Raw genomic sequence first — 17,686 nt, forward strand, 5'->3', positions numbered from 1 at the left:
CTGCCCGCTTTACATTTTAAATACAAACAAGAACCCTGTTTCCATCACTTCCTATCATGGCTTTTTTTTTTTTTTTTTTTTTTTTTCTGTATTTACCAAAGTGCCTTTGCCTATTATCCCTAAGCTGCTGACTGGTGTGAATCTAGGCTGGGAACCTGTAACTCTTTGAGCAGGAGGTGTGGTTCAGTAGTGGGGGACTTAGCCTGCCATGTGTGAAACCAGCAACACATGCCAAAAAAAAAAAAAAAAATCTATCTCAGAAATTAAGAAAAACTTGAGGGCTACTGTGAGCCAATTCTACTGGGCCTCATCAAAGGCTCAGCTGAGACCACTGGCCCCCAAGCCACCAAACCAAGTGAATGTTTCCCTAAACCTGTTCCTCAGAACAGGATCAGGCTTGAGTCAATAGAGGCCCTGGGTCGAGTACATTATGAGTGGGAGGAAAATAGAGACCTTCGTTTTTTGGACTAGCTGGATAGAAGTCTCTTTGACTACATGGCCTGTTTATATACAGACTTGCTGAGGATGGCCAGATGCTGTCAGGATGGAAAGAAGTTATTGAATGCAGCCCAGGATACTGTGTGCGGTGTCTAATAACTGAAGACAGTCATTTACCCCACATAGTGCTATTCTAGAAACGGCACAACCATTCTGGAGAAGGGAGCACAGGGCTGAGTGACCCATAGGCCAAGTGACTTTAAAAGGTCTTGAGATATCAAACAGCAGAAATGTACATGCTAAGGAACTTCATAACTAAAAAAAAAAAAAAGAAGTAAAAATATCTACCCAAATGAAGGTCCCCCATTTCCCTCCCATGGTTTCACTGAGAAAAGAGAATGTGACCTTCAAGTAGGAAAAGCTGAACGGGTAATGTTTACGATGATAGATATGCAATCTACTCTGATTTGACCGTTGTATGTATATATGTATATACATATATAATCTATATACATATATATATATTTTACATCACTGCATGAATATGAATAATTGTTATGTGTCAATTAAAAACAAAAAGAAGAGCACGAAGAAAATTGGAAACGCTGGGGGTGGTGACTTTGATCTTAGCACTGAAGAGGCAAAGGTAGGTGTATGTCTATGGGTTCCAAGCCAGCCAGGGCTATGCACTGAGACTCTGTCTCAACAAAGGCCATGACACTGTGAATGAAGGAGAGAAGAGAGTAATTACTTTGACCACCAGATCAGAAGCCAGAACTTCCTTCGTCCCTTGGATCTGGGCCCCTGCTGCTCTGTAGAGGTCATCTGGGAACTTGGAAGCCTCGCCTGCGCCTGATTCCACGACAACGTTAAAGCCCTGCTTGACCAGGGCCTGGACACCAGCAGGAGACAATGCAACTCGCTTCTCGTTTTGGAAAATCTCCTTGGGGACCCCAACTGTCAACTGCTTATATGGAATTCCTAAAAGCAAACAAAACCAAAGTTTAGACAAAGCTAAAAAGCATGCTTCAGCGTGGACTTCAGGAAGGGGAAGGGGAAACGGGCAGTCAGTCTGTCTTTTGAAATGTACGGTGCGCAAGCTGCTACTGAAAATAATCATTCACAATCACAAGCCATTTACCTTGTTTGAAAAGTGAAACATTTTTATACAAACTGCCCTGAATGCACTAAATGTTTTATTTAATTGAACATCTCTCACTTTAAGACACATGATAAGCTTAGCCTATTCTTAGGATAAAAATACCTGAGTTGAGAAATCACACAACACAACACACTAACTCCTCTCCTTCACCCTCTGGGATTAGTCTTCCTGTCCTGGCCTTTAGTAAAGACAGAAATAAATTACTGCAGAATAGCTCTACCATAGATACTTGGATGGTTACCATAGCTGAAGTCCCTTTCCTGCCAATTTGGCCAGAGGAAATTTCTTATAGACTTCCAAAGCTGAATCCTGAGACTTGACCAGCAGCTGAGAAGCCAGCAACCAGGTCAAAAACAGTCATCTGACAGGCCAGGCATAAGAGAAGCCAGCAGTCACTGCTGATGAGATGACTTACACAGGAATTGTGGATCCAGAACAGTCCGTGTTGGACCAGTTATTAACCTCCTATGTTGGCTAGTTTAATGTCAACTGGATACAAGCTAGAACATTTGGGAAGAGGGATTCTCAGTTAACAAAATGCCTCCATAAGATTTGCCTGTAGTCTAGTCTGTAGTGCATTTTCTTGATCAGTGATTGATGTGGTAGGCTCAGCACACCAGGAGCAGATTATCCTGCATAAAATGATAAAGCAGATTGAGCAAGCCATGAGGAGTGGCCAATAAGCAGTGTTTCTCCATGACCTCTACTTCAGTTCCTGCCTCCAGTTCTTCCCTTCAGTTCCTACCCTGCCTTCTTTCAGCGATGGAGTGTGACCAGAAAGTCGTAAGTTCCTCCCTGAGTTGTTTTTGAACACCATGTTTTATCACAGCAACAGAAAAGTAACTAAGGGCTGGGGAGATGGCTCAGCAGGTAAGAGCACTGACTGCTCTTCCAAAGGTCCTGAGTTCAAATCCCAGCGACCACATGGTGGCTCACAACAACCGTAATAAGATCTGATGCCCTCTTCTGGTGCGTCCAAAGACAGCTACAGTGTACTTACGCATAATAATAAATAAATCTTTAAAAAAAAAGAAAAGAGAGAGAGAGAGAGAGAGAGAGAGAGAGAGAGAGAAAGAGAGAAAGAAAGAAAGAAAGAAAGAAAGAAAGAAAGAAAGAAAGAAAGAAAGAAAGAAAGAAAGAAAGAAAGAAAGAAAGAAAGAAAGAAAGAATAGTAACTAAAACACCTACCCAGTCTTGGTCTCTCCTAGGAGGTTAGAGTGCAGAAGCAACACAAGGCTAAAAGAGTAGCTGGCGTGGAAGTGATCTGTAAGCCCGGCTACACTTTCATCAGCAAGGAGAAGTCAGAGGAACACTGGCAGGCTCCATGATAGTGGCTACTTAAAGAAAGACCAGCCAGAACTAGGAGGCCCAGAATGCCTTCCACCTCTCCAAGAAAATGAAGGGGATCCTGGGCCCCAAGAATGCATACAGCACACCCTCACACAAACTATATAGACCCTGATCAGCATTCTGTTCCTTACAACCCAAATGAAAGCATGTAATGCACACATCTTCATGCAGAGTTCGGGCTAGCTCTACCTACAGGACAGCAGTTTCTTCTGATGCTCTAATCAATATGAAGCCATTAACACTGAGTTTTTTTTTTTTTTTTTCTTGATCTTTTTTTTTGCGCGGGGTGGTAGGGATTCTCTGTGTAGCCTTGGCTGTGCTGGAACTTGCTCTGTAGACCAGGCTGGCCTCAAACTCACAAGATGCACCTGCCTCTGCCTCTGGTACATTGGGATTAAAGGCATGTGCCACCATTCCCAACTATTACCATGTTTTTGTTTTTGTTTTAAGACTTATTTATTTATTTATTTATTTATTTATTTATGTAAGTACACTGTAGCTGTCCTCAGACACTCCAGAAGAGGGAGTCAGATCTTGTTACGGATGGTTGTGAGCCACCATGTGGCTGCTGGGATTTGAACTCCAGACCTTCGGAAGAGCAGTCAGGTGCTCTTACCCACTGAGCCATCTCACCAGCCCTATTAACATGTTTTTAAACAGTATGTTTCTACATAGGGTTTACTGTATAGTTTAAAGTTTCCATTCTTGCCACTGAATATGTAAAAAAAAAAAAAAAAAAAAAGAATAAAATTGTAAATATGGAGTAATTTATTGAGACTTTAGACAGATTAAGGCAACTTGAAAATACTGGCACTTGAACGTAGCCTTATATTCCCCTATTACTTATGCACTAATAATTTACAGTATATCAAAGGCAGACAAAAGCTTATTTTCTCCCTAAAGAGAGAAAAAAAAAAACAAAAAAACAGGAGGTTGACAAATATTAGATCCACGTGTAAAATGACAGAGTTGAGTCAAGAGTATTTAGGAGGCCCAGTAGTGATGGTGCACACCCTGAATCCCAGTCCTCAAGAAGCAAGTGGATCTGTCTGAGTTCTCGGTCTACAAAGCAGGTTCCAGGCCAGCCGCAGCTACATAGCAAGACCCTATCTCAAAAAAAAAAAAAAAAAAGAGTCAACTTGAAATGACTTCCACTAGCCAACCATATGGTAATTTGTGTACCAAAATAGAATGAATGGGAGCTGGAAGGATGCACTGGTCTCCAGAAGACCTGGGTTCAATTTCCAGCATCTACCTGTTGGATTGCAACTGTCTACCACTCCAGCTCCAGGAGGTTCCCTTCTGGGCCCCAGGAGCACCAGGAATATGTGAGTGCACAGACATCCATGTAAGTAAAAATTAAAAAAAAAAAAAAAAAAACAGGCATAAAATAAAGTGAACATTTTAAAAAGAATAGTGGAGTGGAGCACTTCCAAAGACACTATAACCCATGAGTTCATGTTGATTATCAGAAAGAGTACTAAGTATTTTAAAGGGCATGGCTCAACTTAGAACATGCAGCGTGATGGACAGAATAGCAGCTTCCCAAGAACTCCCATGTCCTAATCCCTACGACCTTTGAATCCATCATGCATGGCGCAGGGGAATTATGACAACAAATAGACTTAAGGGTTGGTGATCACTGGGCCTACAGCAGGGAGAATATCCCAAGTTATCTGGAGAGCCGCAGGGCAGTCACAGAGTCCTTACGCATGGAGGAGAATGCCAAAGAGTCCTAGTGAACAAGCAATGCGCGGATGGTACATTGATACTGTCAAGATGGAAAGGAGCCACATCCTGACAGGCGGACGAGCTCTCCTGAAGCTGAAAGGTTGAGCTCTCCCCTACGGTTCCCAGGACAAATGCAGAACTGCCAGCACTTGGATGGAGGCCCAGTGACAACTCCTTTGGACTTTGACTTCCAGTGGGTAAAAAGCCAGGAGGCTTATAATTATTTATTACATCAGTGATAGGAAATTAACACAGTAAGGAGACCAGGCGATCATTAGCCAAACTAGTAGGTAATGGGAAAGAGCATTTATCCCACCCTCCACCCCCAGGTCCACTTCAGGGCAAGTGACCAACAGGGAAAATTTGCTTTCTTTATAGAAAAATTCTAGCTGATGAATGAAGAAAGAATGATGGAGTTTCATCATTTCGAGAGCCTTAATAAAATCATGAACTTAGTTAACGGGCATTAATCAAATGGCAGAAAGAATCTGAGTGGGAAAAGCTAATGGGAACTTCATTCACATCAGAGAGACCACAAGGACAACAATTGCCTACACTGCTCAAGTGGTCTTCCTGATGCAATACAATAATATACAACACTACCGGTGGGGTGTCCTTGCCTGAAATGTATCCTTAAGCTAATGGAGCCTTCAGGTCTAACTAAATGTTACCCAAAAAAAAAAAAAGGTGGGGGTGGGGGGAGAAACTGACTTAGCAGAACTATCATAGGAACTCACTCAGTCAAATTTAGAACACTGGAAATGCTACTCAGCAACAACTGTATTTTTCAACATGGGAGAAAATGGGGAAGAACAGCAGAAAATGTAACCAAGTGGTAAATACCTAGCTGGCATGTCTGAAGCCCTAGGTCTGATTCCCAGTAATGAAAGAATAAAAAAAAAAAAGTCTCTTATATATCTGAGGTGGTTAAAATAGAAATGTGTCTGATTGACTGGAAAGACTCCTGTGTCTGGATGCTTGGCCCAGGGGCTGGAGAGATGGATCAGCTGTTAAGAGCACTGATTGCTCTTCCAGGGGTCCTGAGTTCAGTTCCCAGCAACCACATGGTGGCTCACAACCATCTGTATTAGGATCTGATGCCCTCTTCTGGTGTGTCTGAAGAGAGTGACAGTGTACTCACATACAATAAATAAATGTGATAGCTTATATATGCTCAAAAAAAGAGAATTCTTGGCCCTTAGAAAGTGACACTATTAGGAGATATGGCCTTGGTGGAGTAAGTGCGTCCTTGTTGGAGAAAGTATGTGAATGTGGGGGCAGGCTTTAGGGTCTCCTACGCTCAAGCTATGCCCAGTGTGGCATACAGTCTCCTGCTGCTGCTTGCAGACCAAGACGTAGAAGTCTCAGGCACCTCTCCAGCAGCATTCCTGCCTGTGTGCCACCATGCTTCTCACCATGATAATAATGGACTAAACCTCTGAAACTATAGGCCAGCCCCTTCTATAAGAGTCATGGTCTCTTCATAGCAATGGAAACCCTAAGACAATTATCATAAGAGACATGAGAGATAACAAGCAAACTTAGTAGTGCAGCAACTCCACATCATTCTTTGAATAAGCCTACTATAAAAATTGAGTAAGAAGCTGGGTATGGTGGCAAACACACCTTTAATCCAAGCACTAGTGAGGTGGAGGCAAATGGGTATCTGGGAGTCTGAGGCCAGCCTTGTCTACAGAGGAAGTTCCAGAACAGCCAGAATTATAGAGAGAGACACTTTCTCAAAAAGAAGAGAAGGAGGAGGCAGAGGCAGAAGCAGAAGCAGCAGCAACAACCAGAAAAACAAGAATACTAACTGAAATTACTTTGTATGCCTTTCAATGTGTTAATTAAATTAACATTTTATTATAGAAAAAAGAATCCTTATCTGTTAAAGATTTTTTTTTCTTAGACAATTGAGAAAATAAAAATCAAAAGCTAAACAAGGAAGATTTACACACATTGCTGCAGAGGTCTTTGATGTCCGTAGATCTAGTCACAAGTACAATCCTCCTGTCTCAACAGTCGTTTGCCTCCATCTTATCAATTTTATCACTAGGTAAGGGGCTTTCCTGAGCAGATTAAAAGCAAGTTTCTGAAGATAAACTTGGGAGGGAAAAGGGAAAGGTACACTGCCAAGAGAGATTTGTCACCTGAGAACATGGAACAAGGCTATGAAATCCATTCAAGGTAGCAGTTCCTTGGTGACTAGAAAGGAGTCTTGCAAGCCCTAAGAGAGAAAAGAAACGTTCATGCCGCCCTTTCATCTTAGGCGCTAATCACCATTCTTAGCCGGGCATACTGCCATCTGGAACAAAAACTAAATGTCTAAGTCTTCCTGACAAACATCCACATGCTTCAGGTCCGGCAGTGAATGACAGACAGTGTACTAAGATGGTCCTCGGGAAAAATACTAACAGACAGGTGACTCAGCTTACAAGGTGACCTCTGCAGCTTCTCCCCCTTCTAGCCTGTACCTACAACAGAATCAAATGAGATTCCTACTACAAAAGACCTGATAGGCCATTGGGAACCTTCAGTCTTGTTCAGCATGAGCTGAGAAGACAGCAGCGATTTTGAAGAAAGGACTGGCATGCTCTTAAGAGTTTTAAAAAAGGGTATCACATTGCCATGTGCAGGGCAGACAGTAGGGGGGGGTGGGGGGGCAGAGGCTGAAAGCACAGAGATGGTTTAGGAAAGTAACACACCACTTGAGTGGCAGATGATGGTTTGAGCCAAAGAGATAAATGTGGTAAGGGTGGAGCTGGAGAGAAAGTTCAGTGGTCAAGAGTGGTGGCTGCTCTTCCAAAGGATTCACATTTGGTTTCCAGCATCCACATCAGGACATTAACAACAGCCTGGAACTCCAGTTCCAGGGGACACTGTCTCTGGTCTTAGAGGGCACTTGCCCACATGTGCACATACACAGAGCCAGCCAGAGAGAGAGAGAGAGAGAGAGAGAGAGAGAGAGAGAGAGAGAGAGAGAGAGAGATCGGTGGGTGGGTGGGTGGATACGATGGATGGATGGATAGATAGATAGATAGATAGATAGATAGATAGATAGATAGATAGATAGATAGATAGATAGATAGACAGACAGATAGAGATACATAGATACATATAAATATATAGATACAAAGATACATAGATACAAAACCAAGCTAAACAGTAGCTGCTAACAGCATGGGGGAAGACTAACATCTCTGACCTGAACTGCAATGAGGTTGCTTTTTACTAAAGCAAGGAGCATTCCTGTAGATCAATTAACACACTTCCTTCCTAGGTCCTGAGCAGTAAATTCTATCTAGTACAATTCTCCAATACCTTCTAGAAGCAAAGGAAGGGCTGTGAGAAGAAATGATTACTATAAGCAAAAGGCTCCCAAACATAACACAACCAGTTAATCTTTCTCTTTTCCCATTAGTTTTTATCTTCCCTGTTAGCAATGGCAATCTGGAATTTCTATAAGTGGAAAATATGAAAAAAAAAAAAAAACGCTGTTGTGAATTTGGCCTAACGCTTATCTTATGTTAATTAGGTTCCCAAAATTGCACAAGAAAATGCAAGACGCTGAGGGTCCTTAGTTTTAATTGGTAAATAAAGTTGCCAGTGGCCAATGGCTGGGCAGGGAGACAGAGAAGAGACAGGACTTTAGGCTTCACAGGCAAGGGGACCAAGAGAGGAAGAAGGATTTAGAAGCACCATGCTAGGAAAGGAGCAAGGTCCAGGCCTGATTACTGTAGAAGAGAGAGCATACCAATCATGTAAGAGCCAGGGAAAAGCGCACCCCTCCCCCGCAGAGTCAAGGTTAACAAGGATAGAATATAGATTTTAGTAAATAATAATTCGGGACTATGGGAGGAAAAGAGTGTTAACCATGTGGAGGTTGGGGAGTGGCCCCGCCATTGCGCTGTTTAAGACATACTAAAATATAAAGTTGCATGTGTGTCTTTCATTTGAGAACCCAAAACATTGGGGCGGGCAGCAAGGAACACACACACCACTGCTGCTGCTGCTGCTGGGGCTGCCGCCTCCGCCACCACCATCACCACCACCAGGTCGATTAGAAAAGAGATTAATAACTACCTACAACAATTGTGTTTTCACTGCTGCTGCTGTTGTTGTTTTCTGTTTAATAATGACCACTCACAAGCACCAGGCTATAAAACTTATTGTGTTTTCCTGGCTTGTATCAAAGACCTGAAGCGCACGCACGGTGAGGTTGAGTTTTACCTGGCTTTACTGGGGATTTACACCACAGGGCCTGGTGAGTGCGAAACGTTCGTGCAAAGTCTTTCTTCCCAGGTAGAACCTTACAGGACCCCAAGTTGCTCAGGAAAGGACATGAACAGCCAGTCACCACCGTCTTCAGTAGATGCGCCATGCTGCTTTAGGCTCCCGACGTTTCGGATCCCCAATTCCTTGAGGTGGATTACTGAAGAGAAAGAGAAGAACATGTCTATATGCCAAGAAAAAAAAGTTACCTTGTCATCTGAGCACAAAAAAAAAGCATATAAAATGTCCATCTAAAGGGTCTGCGTCTGGAATACATTTGTATGCCACCATCTACAAAGAATTTAGTTGTCAAATCTTTTTTTACCTGTGGACAACACTTCAAAAATCTGTTTCCGATTCAGCATTTAACTTGAAATCCACTTTCTACCTAGAACTGGGATTATAAACTCAACAGTCAATTCCAGGCCTGAGTCACACAAGTAGGGGTGTGTGTCTGTCTGTGTGTCAGTGTATGTGTGTGTGTGTCTGTGTGTCTCTGTCTGTGTGTCAGTGTCTGTGTGTGTGTATGTATGTGTATGTGTGTATAGCTAGAGAGCTTGTATAAACACGCCCATACAGATAAACCATATCTTACACTAAAATTATCCTCTAAGTCAACATATTTGTCAAAAAGGTATACATAATCAAAGTTACATTTGAATTTCCTTTAAGTTATCTAAAAAACAATTAGGCACTACTAGGTCATACAAAACACATTGCTAGCTTAGCTCTTCCAGTGAGATCTTCTGATCCATGCCTAAATGAACATGTGATTCATGTTTACCTCTCAAGAAAGTAAATAAACATAGCATACAGAAAGGAAGGAAGGAAGGAAGGAAGGAAGGAAGGAAGGAAGGAAGGAAGGAAGGAAGGAAGGAAGGTCCCATAATATCTTTACTAATTCAGTCTGTGCTTGCAGATGTGGGTATAACTGTAAACCCTTTTGAACACAATTCTCAACAGTGGCCTGTACAACTTACAAGTGTTTTGTAATAAAGTTTATTTCACCAAAACGTGGCCACTTGTTGCTGATTCTAGCAGGACTGAGTAAAGTATCACTGTTGATTCTTCAGCAACCTTTGCCCTCTTTGGCAGAGAGAGCCCCATGGATGCACAGTAGGCATGCCTACATTTCCCATCTTCCTCTACTGCATCCCCAGTGTTCCTCAGCATTTCTCGTTGCTTTGAGAATGGGAGAGAAGCTGAGGGTCTGAGGTCTATCAGTCAAACCTGGCTAGCATTACCCACTAGGCCTACAGGTGCTGATCAAAGAGATGGACTGTCACAGGGCCAAGCATCACAGCCAAGCAGGCTCTACCACCATTTTACTGGGCACCAGAGAAGTGCTTAACTGATTTTAAATCCCGAAGCTGTCACTACAACTTCCTAAATAAACTTTAAAACTCTGGGAAGGAACATCAGTGATGGGAATTATCAATCCAGGAGTTGCCTATTCATTAGATGCCCTTTAATTAAACAAACATGGACCCAGGCCAGAATCTCAGAGGCCCCTTCTCTTCTTGAGTCATAGTAGCTCCCTGCAAGAGCAGTCCTCAGTGAGTTGGTAAAGCTTCTCCGGACCTCATCAGCAAATAAATGAAACTGGCCCGAGTGGAGCCCCAGCTTTGCCCAAGTCTGTCACTTCCTGATTGTTTAACCTGAACTACTTTGAGCTTCAATCCACTAACCCATCAAAGGGGTAGCAAGCAACAGCCTGCTGAGGTCGTTTTTTTTTTTTTTTTTTTTTTTAGACTCTAGAAAATCCATGATTGTCTTGCCTACTTGGAAAATAATAATTTGATGTAGAGCAGATCGGTAAAAGGGGCACCATATATCAGAAGCCGGATCTAAAAATAAAACAGCCTAAAAATAAAATTACTTTATTAGACATTAAACACATAAATCAAAGATCGGGAGGTTCACTGGCAAGGAAAGTTCACTACACTTGCCCTACTTTAAATATAAGTGGTTCTGAAAGGTGTTCAGGAAACATCTGACCCATCGGCTACTCCGTGTTTACTCCAACAGTTACAGTTCCCCCTTTTCTTCACTTTGAAATTCTCTATGCACTTCCATGCACTTCTCAAGCCTTGAGTCCATAATGAATAAAAAATAATAATAATTTCACAACCCCAAGTTTAAAAGAATAAAATGCTTGTTTCAGCATGGCATTCAATAAGCCACTTGCTGTAAGTCATAAGGCTAAGTGCCTTCCCAGAGACTGATGTGCGTGATGCCAAGGACAGGATCCAGAACCATACACTTGCTCTGAGAGCACATTGCCCCTGAGCTACAACCTCGGCCTTCCCCAATGTTAAAACCCTCTAGAGCGGCGGTTCTTAACCTGTGGGACAAAACCCCTCTAGGGGTCAAATGACCCTTTCACAAGGGTATCATCAGATACTGTGCATATCAGATATTTACATTATAACTCAGAACAGTAGCAAAATGACAGTTCTGATGTAGCAACAAAACTAATTTTATGTTTGGGGGTCACCACAACATGAGGAACTGTATTAAAGGGTCCGAAGCATTGGGAAGGCTGAGAAGCTCTGCTCTAGAGTCTGCGGCGAGCACCTGATCTAGCAAAAGAAGACAGTAAAGAGACTAGCGTGTACTCTGGGTTGGGATCCTCTCAAATCACCCAGCTTCTCTGTACCCCATTTCCGTATCTCTCAGGTCAGGATTATAGTGAAAACCTACCTCATGAAGCTCTGAGGATTAAAGTAGCTAAGTGGTCTGTAGAGAGGATTAAAGACCTCAAGCTCCTGGTGGGCTATTCCATTCGCTCTGTTATTTTTCTTGGCCCACTCCTTTGCATTAAACAGGGTAAGACAGTTTAATAGTTTTTGACTGAACACTTAAATAACTAGGGCTGGGTATCCTGAGGCCATTCCACAATATATTTCTGAAACAGTTTCCAGACAAAATAGAAACTTTGTATAGCCTTGTAGAAAACTGGCTCTATCAGCAAAAATGAACTGTTTGCTGATACTAGAATAATCCAAAACTGTCCCTTCAATAAATAAAAAAAAGAAAGAAAGAAGATGGAGCTGGAGTGTAGCTCATAATTGTAAATGCCAGCATTGGAGAGGTTAAGACAGAAGGAGCAACTCAAGTTCAAAGCCAGCCTGGGCTAAACATAGAAGTTCAAGCCAGCCAAGGCTACAGACTGAGATCTTCCTTGTCTCAAAATAAAAAAGTAGAATAAGAATAATAAAGTAAGAAAGGAAAAATAACCAATATTTGCCCAAATAAGGGGGTTCAGTGGGCAAGCAGGCCCCATGCCTCCAAAGTTTTCTAAGGACTGCACACTACTGTAGGACAAATAAAAGGCACCTGTGAGCATAAACAAAGTCATGCTTTTAAAAGCTAGGCATACCAACAAGGACACAATACCCTCTCCTGGCAGGCTGTGTGACCTCTCCCAAAGCCACTGGTGCCATGGCCCCTGTCACAGGTGCTGCCCCTCCCTCAGCAACTAAACTGCCACCCACTGGCACGTGCAACTGGACCGCTATTTATAACCTCCTGTGGAAGCCCATTGGCTCTGGCTACATAGGAGTTATTGTGCCTCTCAAGTTTGAACCAGCTCTGGCCAGGCCTACACCCCGACCTCCAATCGAGCCCACCGTGACTTACCAATCCAAACCCTTTTTCTCAGTATTCAAAAACTACCACCAGTCAGTCCGGACCTACAGTCACATCTTTTCCTATACACCCAACTGGACACCCTGCCTGAATACTCTCAAAGTTCAAGTACAACTTAGGAGTGCCCAGCTGTCATTCTAGGTACACCATTCATCGAAAGTCCTCTGTGACCTCTCTTCCAGTCCCTCTAAGGGCCACAATGACTAAGTACAACTTTTGCAGCCCTTGCCCCCACCCCCCACCCCAGGACCCAAGATCTGCACCTGCACAGCTGTCACTTGCTTACCTTGTCTTCTGCCGGGACTCCGTTCCCACCTCTACCCTCTCACTCCTTTCCATGTCACCCCAATAGAACGCACACACAAAAGGAGCCCCGAGGCACACCGTGTTCCTTCTCCGTCTGTCTCCTGCAGGAGCCTCTGCACCCCATTTGCTAGACACAGCCGACCCCGCCCCCCTGCTGCTCTCTCTCCGGTCCCCCTTCGCCGAGGGACCAGAGATTAGTGCTGGCTGCCCGCCTTTTCCAGCAGCCCCCAGGCGCTGCAGGGCGGGTTGGCTCACCTGGACGGGCAGGCAGGACAGATCGCGACCCCGGGCTGCGAGCAAACGCCACGCCGCGCTGGCAGACCCGGGGTTGGCCCGCGGCGCTGTGCCTCCAACCCGGAAGAACAGCCCCAACCCTGAGGCGGCGGCGACGACCACGTGACACGAGGCTGCCCAGACCCGAACCCGCGCCCCCTTTTGGCTCCCCCTCCCCCTCTCCAGCTATGCCTCCTGCCAAGCCCGCTTCGCCCGATCGCCAGTCTGCAAAGGAGAAAGAGACTCCTCCAGATGCACCCTTACAGCGCAGCAGCTGGTCCGCGACGGAGGGTCCTTCCTCTCCGGGTGGCCCTTTGTCTCTGCCGGGGCCCCAAGCCCACAGCCCCGCCCCCTTGCTCTTGCTCAATCGGTCTCTGTCAATCAAACCGGGTGCCCAGCACTGCAACTCAAGTTTTTAGGAATTCTTACCTCTTCTTCCCCCAAGAGACTAAGTTGCAAAGTGTGATTTCCTCACCGATCTCCCAGCAGAGCAAATAAACGGATACTATATCTCCACTCTCGGGGCCGGACTTTTCCTCTAACTCTCTAGGAAAAAAAAAAAAAAAATCCAAACTTCTGTAACTGGAGAAGACCTAGGCGGGAGGAAGCCGGGGGGCGGAATGGGGGCGTTGTTTTTCCATTCTGGACGGGGGTGGGGTTAAATTCCTCACGAACGAAGTCAAGGCCTGAAAATGAACACACACGTGTGCATATTTGGCTTCAACAGCGAAGCCAGCCAAGAGGAAACCCAGCGTTACTATTAACATAGGCAGTGTCTGGAATGTAACTGTGGTTGGCGTCCCTGTCAAGGTTCCTGATTAAGGGAAATCAAAGCATAAACACCTAGTTACTGGTTAGCGATTAGATTCTGTTACTTGCTCTGCAGGTGCACTCTGATTAAACTTACCCAGCGCTGAATCTAAAGGAAACATCAGTGAAAGATTGTTGTTTGTTTGTTTGTTTGCTTGCTTGCTTGCTTTTAATTTAACCGAAATATTTTAACAGGCAGAAGAAAAAAAAAAAACAAGACACTCAGTATCTTTTAAAAATAAGTGAACCAGCCGGGCGTGGTGGCGCACGCCTTTAATAAATCCCAGCACTCGCGAGGCAGAGACAGGAGGATTTCTGAGTTCGAGGCCAGCCTGGCCTACAGAGTGAGTTCCAGGACAGCCAGGGCTACACAGAGAAACCCTGTCTCGAAAAAAAAACNAAAAAAAAAAAAAAAAAAAAAAGTGAACCACAGAGAACCCCTTATTTAGAGAATGCTTTGTGTTTTATACATCAGAAAGGGTCACTGGGTTACTGGACTCCGCATGGCAATCTGAAGTAAACTCTTCCGGTGGCAGAAGAACTAGAAGGCAGGAAAGGGCTCAGCCCGGTAATAATCGTAAGTCAACAGATAGAGATACTGCAGGTACAATGAGGCAAGTCCTTAACCGTTTAAAACGGTTTTTGTGCTGGGGACTGTGTGGTACGGAGTTCACATGCAAGGCTTTTCTACAGTCAGCAAGTCTAGCCTGCAAAGGCATCTGCCTTCATACTCTATGTTTTCCAACCCTTTCTTTCTTAGTGGTGTTTTTGTTACTCCCCCGTCCCTCATTTGGATTAGCATTCCCCTGTCCTGCGCCTTCCTCTGTCTCCTATCTCTCTAATGGAACTGTTCCTCATTTTTACACAATGTTCTACCATCCCTCCTTCCTCATGGGAACTCTCCACCCCACTGGCCCTTTTCTGGTTTTCTGAGGTACTCCAAATACACAAAACTAATGAACTGATGTTACCTTGCTCCTTATAATATTTCCAGTTTCACCCATTTAACTGCAAGTTTCATAATTTCATTTTCCTTAATAGCTGGATAAAATTACCTTCTGCACATGTACCACATTTTCATTATCCATTCATTAGTCGATGTACATCTGGGCTGATTCTGATTTCTAGCTATGGTGTATAGATCGGCAGTGAACATGGATGTGTAAGTGCGTGTCCCTGTAAGAGGATATAGATTCCTTGGTGTCTTAGCCAGTTCTATTGCTGTGAACGGACGCCAGGACCACGGCAACATTTATAAGAGAAATCATTTAATTGGGGCTTGCTTACAGTTCCAGAAGTTTAATCCATTGTCATAATGAAGGGGACTACAGTGGCAGGCAGAGAGAAGCAGATGAAAGTTTTACATCTGGATAGGCAGACAGCCGGAAGAGCCAGACACTGGGTCTGGGTTGAGCTTTTGAATCCCCAAGGCCCACTCCCACGCTTCCTCCACCAAGGCCACACCTACTCCAAAAAGGCCACACCTCCTAATCCCTCTCAAGTAACGCCACTCCCTAATTCAAACACGTGGCATTCAAACACATGAACTATGGAGCTTATTTCTATTCAAGCCAACACACTTAAGATTCATGCCCAGAGGTGGCAAGGCTGAGTCACACTTCAAGGTCCTTGGAGGAACCTCCAGACTGATTTCTAAAGTGGCTGCATGAGCTTACATTCCCATCAGCAGTGTATGAGGGTTCCCTTTTCCCCACATCCAGGTGAGCATCTGCTACATCAGGATACACAAATTAAATCCTGTCAAATGTAGAAGAATTTTAGGCCAACAGAGGTTTAAAGACAGTGTTATCTTCTAGAAAATCCATCAGGTTCAACAACTGTAACATACCATTACATCAGCTTTAAAGTCTGAAAATCAAAGAGGTACCTAATAGTCAAAAAATTAAACTGTAAACTGAAGCTGAGATGTGCTACTAAATGTTGTGGTTTACCCTGGTGCTGTATATATTTTGATGTTAATTCTGCTTCCTCCAGAGGGGTTGTCAGCCAACAAAGAATGATCTCATTGAACCTTCTCCCCATTCTAACTGGTCAAATAAAAGCCAGAGCCTATGATTGGGCAGTGGAAGGGAAAGGTGAGACTGTGGGTCTCAAACGGAGAGAGGAGGAGGAAGAGAGAGGACGGAGGAAGAGGAGGTGGAAACCAATGTGGAACAGAACCACATGGCCTGGAGAAACTGCAAGTAGCAAAGGGTCTCATCACAGGGAAATTAATTAGTATAGTGATAGATCTGCACAATCTAGGCATATAGGCTTATAAATATATTAACTGGGTTGTGTGTGTTTTTAAAGGGGCTTCCTGGGGTAAGTAATTACTGCAACAATTAAAGACTGACCTGTAAGCCAAGTCTGGGGTGCATAAGACCATGTCTGAAAAAAGGAAAAAACAAAACAAACAAACAAAAAAATTAAATAGATTTTCATCACAGTTATTGTATTTTGTCAACACTTTATTATTTCAAGCTCCCCTTCTATAAACATAGTGGTTAACTGGGTGGGCATGGTTCACACCTGTAATCCCAGCACTTGGGAGGCTGAGACAAAAGGATTATCCATTTAGCAAGTCACTATTCAGCAGGAAGATTTCAATTAAATTACTACCAACTTTCACTTTTAGGTTTTGGTGGTAAAATAAAATCCTATTTCTCTGGAATAAATGCTCAGAAGTATAAGTGCTGTACTATATGGAACTGTATGTTTAGCCTCTTCCCTACACTTTGAAATTATTTGTCTATCTATCTATCTATCTATCTATCTATCTATCTATCTATCTATCTATCTATCTTTGGGGCAGGCTTTTATGTTTCAAAGTTAACATGAGCTACATAAAGACTACTGAGCTACCCAGCAAGAACTGTCTCAAAAACAAAAACAAAAACAAACAAAAAGAAAAAAAAAAACAGTGATTATTATTCTTGGCTAAAAGTCTCCATCAGATAAGAGTCTTAGTCAGTAAAATCTAACGATCATGCCAAGTGGCAAGTTTTAAAAGAACCAACCTTAAGACTGGGAATGTGGCTCAGATTTGTAAAGCATTTGCCAAAAGGGGCAAGATGTTGAGATTAACTCAATTTTAGGATGACCAATCAAGAGTCTTTGATCCCAGGAAATAAATAGATTAATGAACTAAGTGAACTGATGCTAATCAGTACTGACTGGAAGAAAACTGACACCAAACAGTCAGCACAATGTCACGTGACAGTTGGATCTACTTAATAACAGCGCTTGTATTGGGAATTACTGTGCGTACCTACCAACCTAACTTTAGCTGGTAACAGTGGCATCTCCTGGAGAGGCTAGGAGTTGGAGACCAGCCAGATCAACACAGCATGGCTGCACCTCTTCAGCTAATGCAACATTCTTGTGTAGTAAGTGGTAATTATAAAAATCTTTATCAATATAAAGATAAATGGTATCTTTGGGGACCTGGGAGAATAATAAAGGATTGAGACTCCATTAGCATCGTAAGGCTTCAGTAACAAGTTACCATGAGGGAGTTCAAGCTAGGCCACCCCAAAATACTCCTTTAACATATTTAAAGATTGCTCTTCAGGGAGACTGCAGAGAGAAGGGTAACTGAAAAGCTGCCCCTTTGGGGTTAGTTTGCATCTGCAGTCAGGGTAAACAGCAGACGCTTGCTAGCTTTCCCTGGCTCCATATAAGAAACTGGGG

At 43.5% G+C, this 17,686-nt stretch overlaps 1 protein-coding gene across 4 annotated transcripts in view; it reads right to left on the reverse strand.

The window, feature by feature from the left end:
- Nucleotides 1-13,741, reverse strand: part of Nnt (nicotinamide nucleotide transhydrogenase) — a 92,703-nt gene extending 78,962 nt beyond the window's left edge. The window contains exons 1-3 of one of the 4 annotated variants that reach the window (XM_029543907.1): nt 13,613-13,741; nt 8,912-9,113; nt 1,190-1,419 (exon numbers count right to left, since the gene is read on the reverse strand). In XM_029543907.1, coding sequence (XP_029399767.1) covers nt 1,190-1,419; nt 8,912-9,062 — 381 coding nt within the window. In that variant the 5' untranslated portion in view covers nt 9,063-9,113; nt 13,613-13,741. Of the gene's footprint in view, nt 1-1,189; nt 1,420-8,911; nt 9,114-12,890; nt 12,991-13,165; nt 13,309-13,447; nt 13,528-13,612 lie in introns of those variants that run through there. The other 3 variants (XM_029543908.1, XM_021208826.2, XM_029543909.1) reach the window with 3 other exon arrangements.
- Between the last annotated feature and the right edge of the window lie 3,945 nt (nt 13,742-17,686).

Source organism: Mus pahari, chromosome 11 (genome assembly GCF_900095145.1).
Source record: "Mus pahari chromosome 11, PAHARI_EIJ_v1.1, whole genome shotgun sequence".
NCBI lineage: Eukaryota > Metazoa > Chordata > Mammalia > Rodentia > Muridae > Mus > Mus pahari.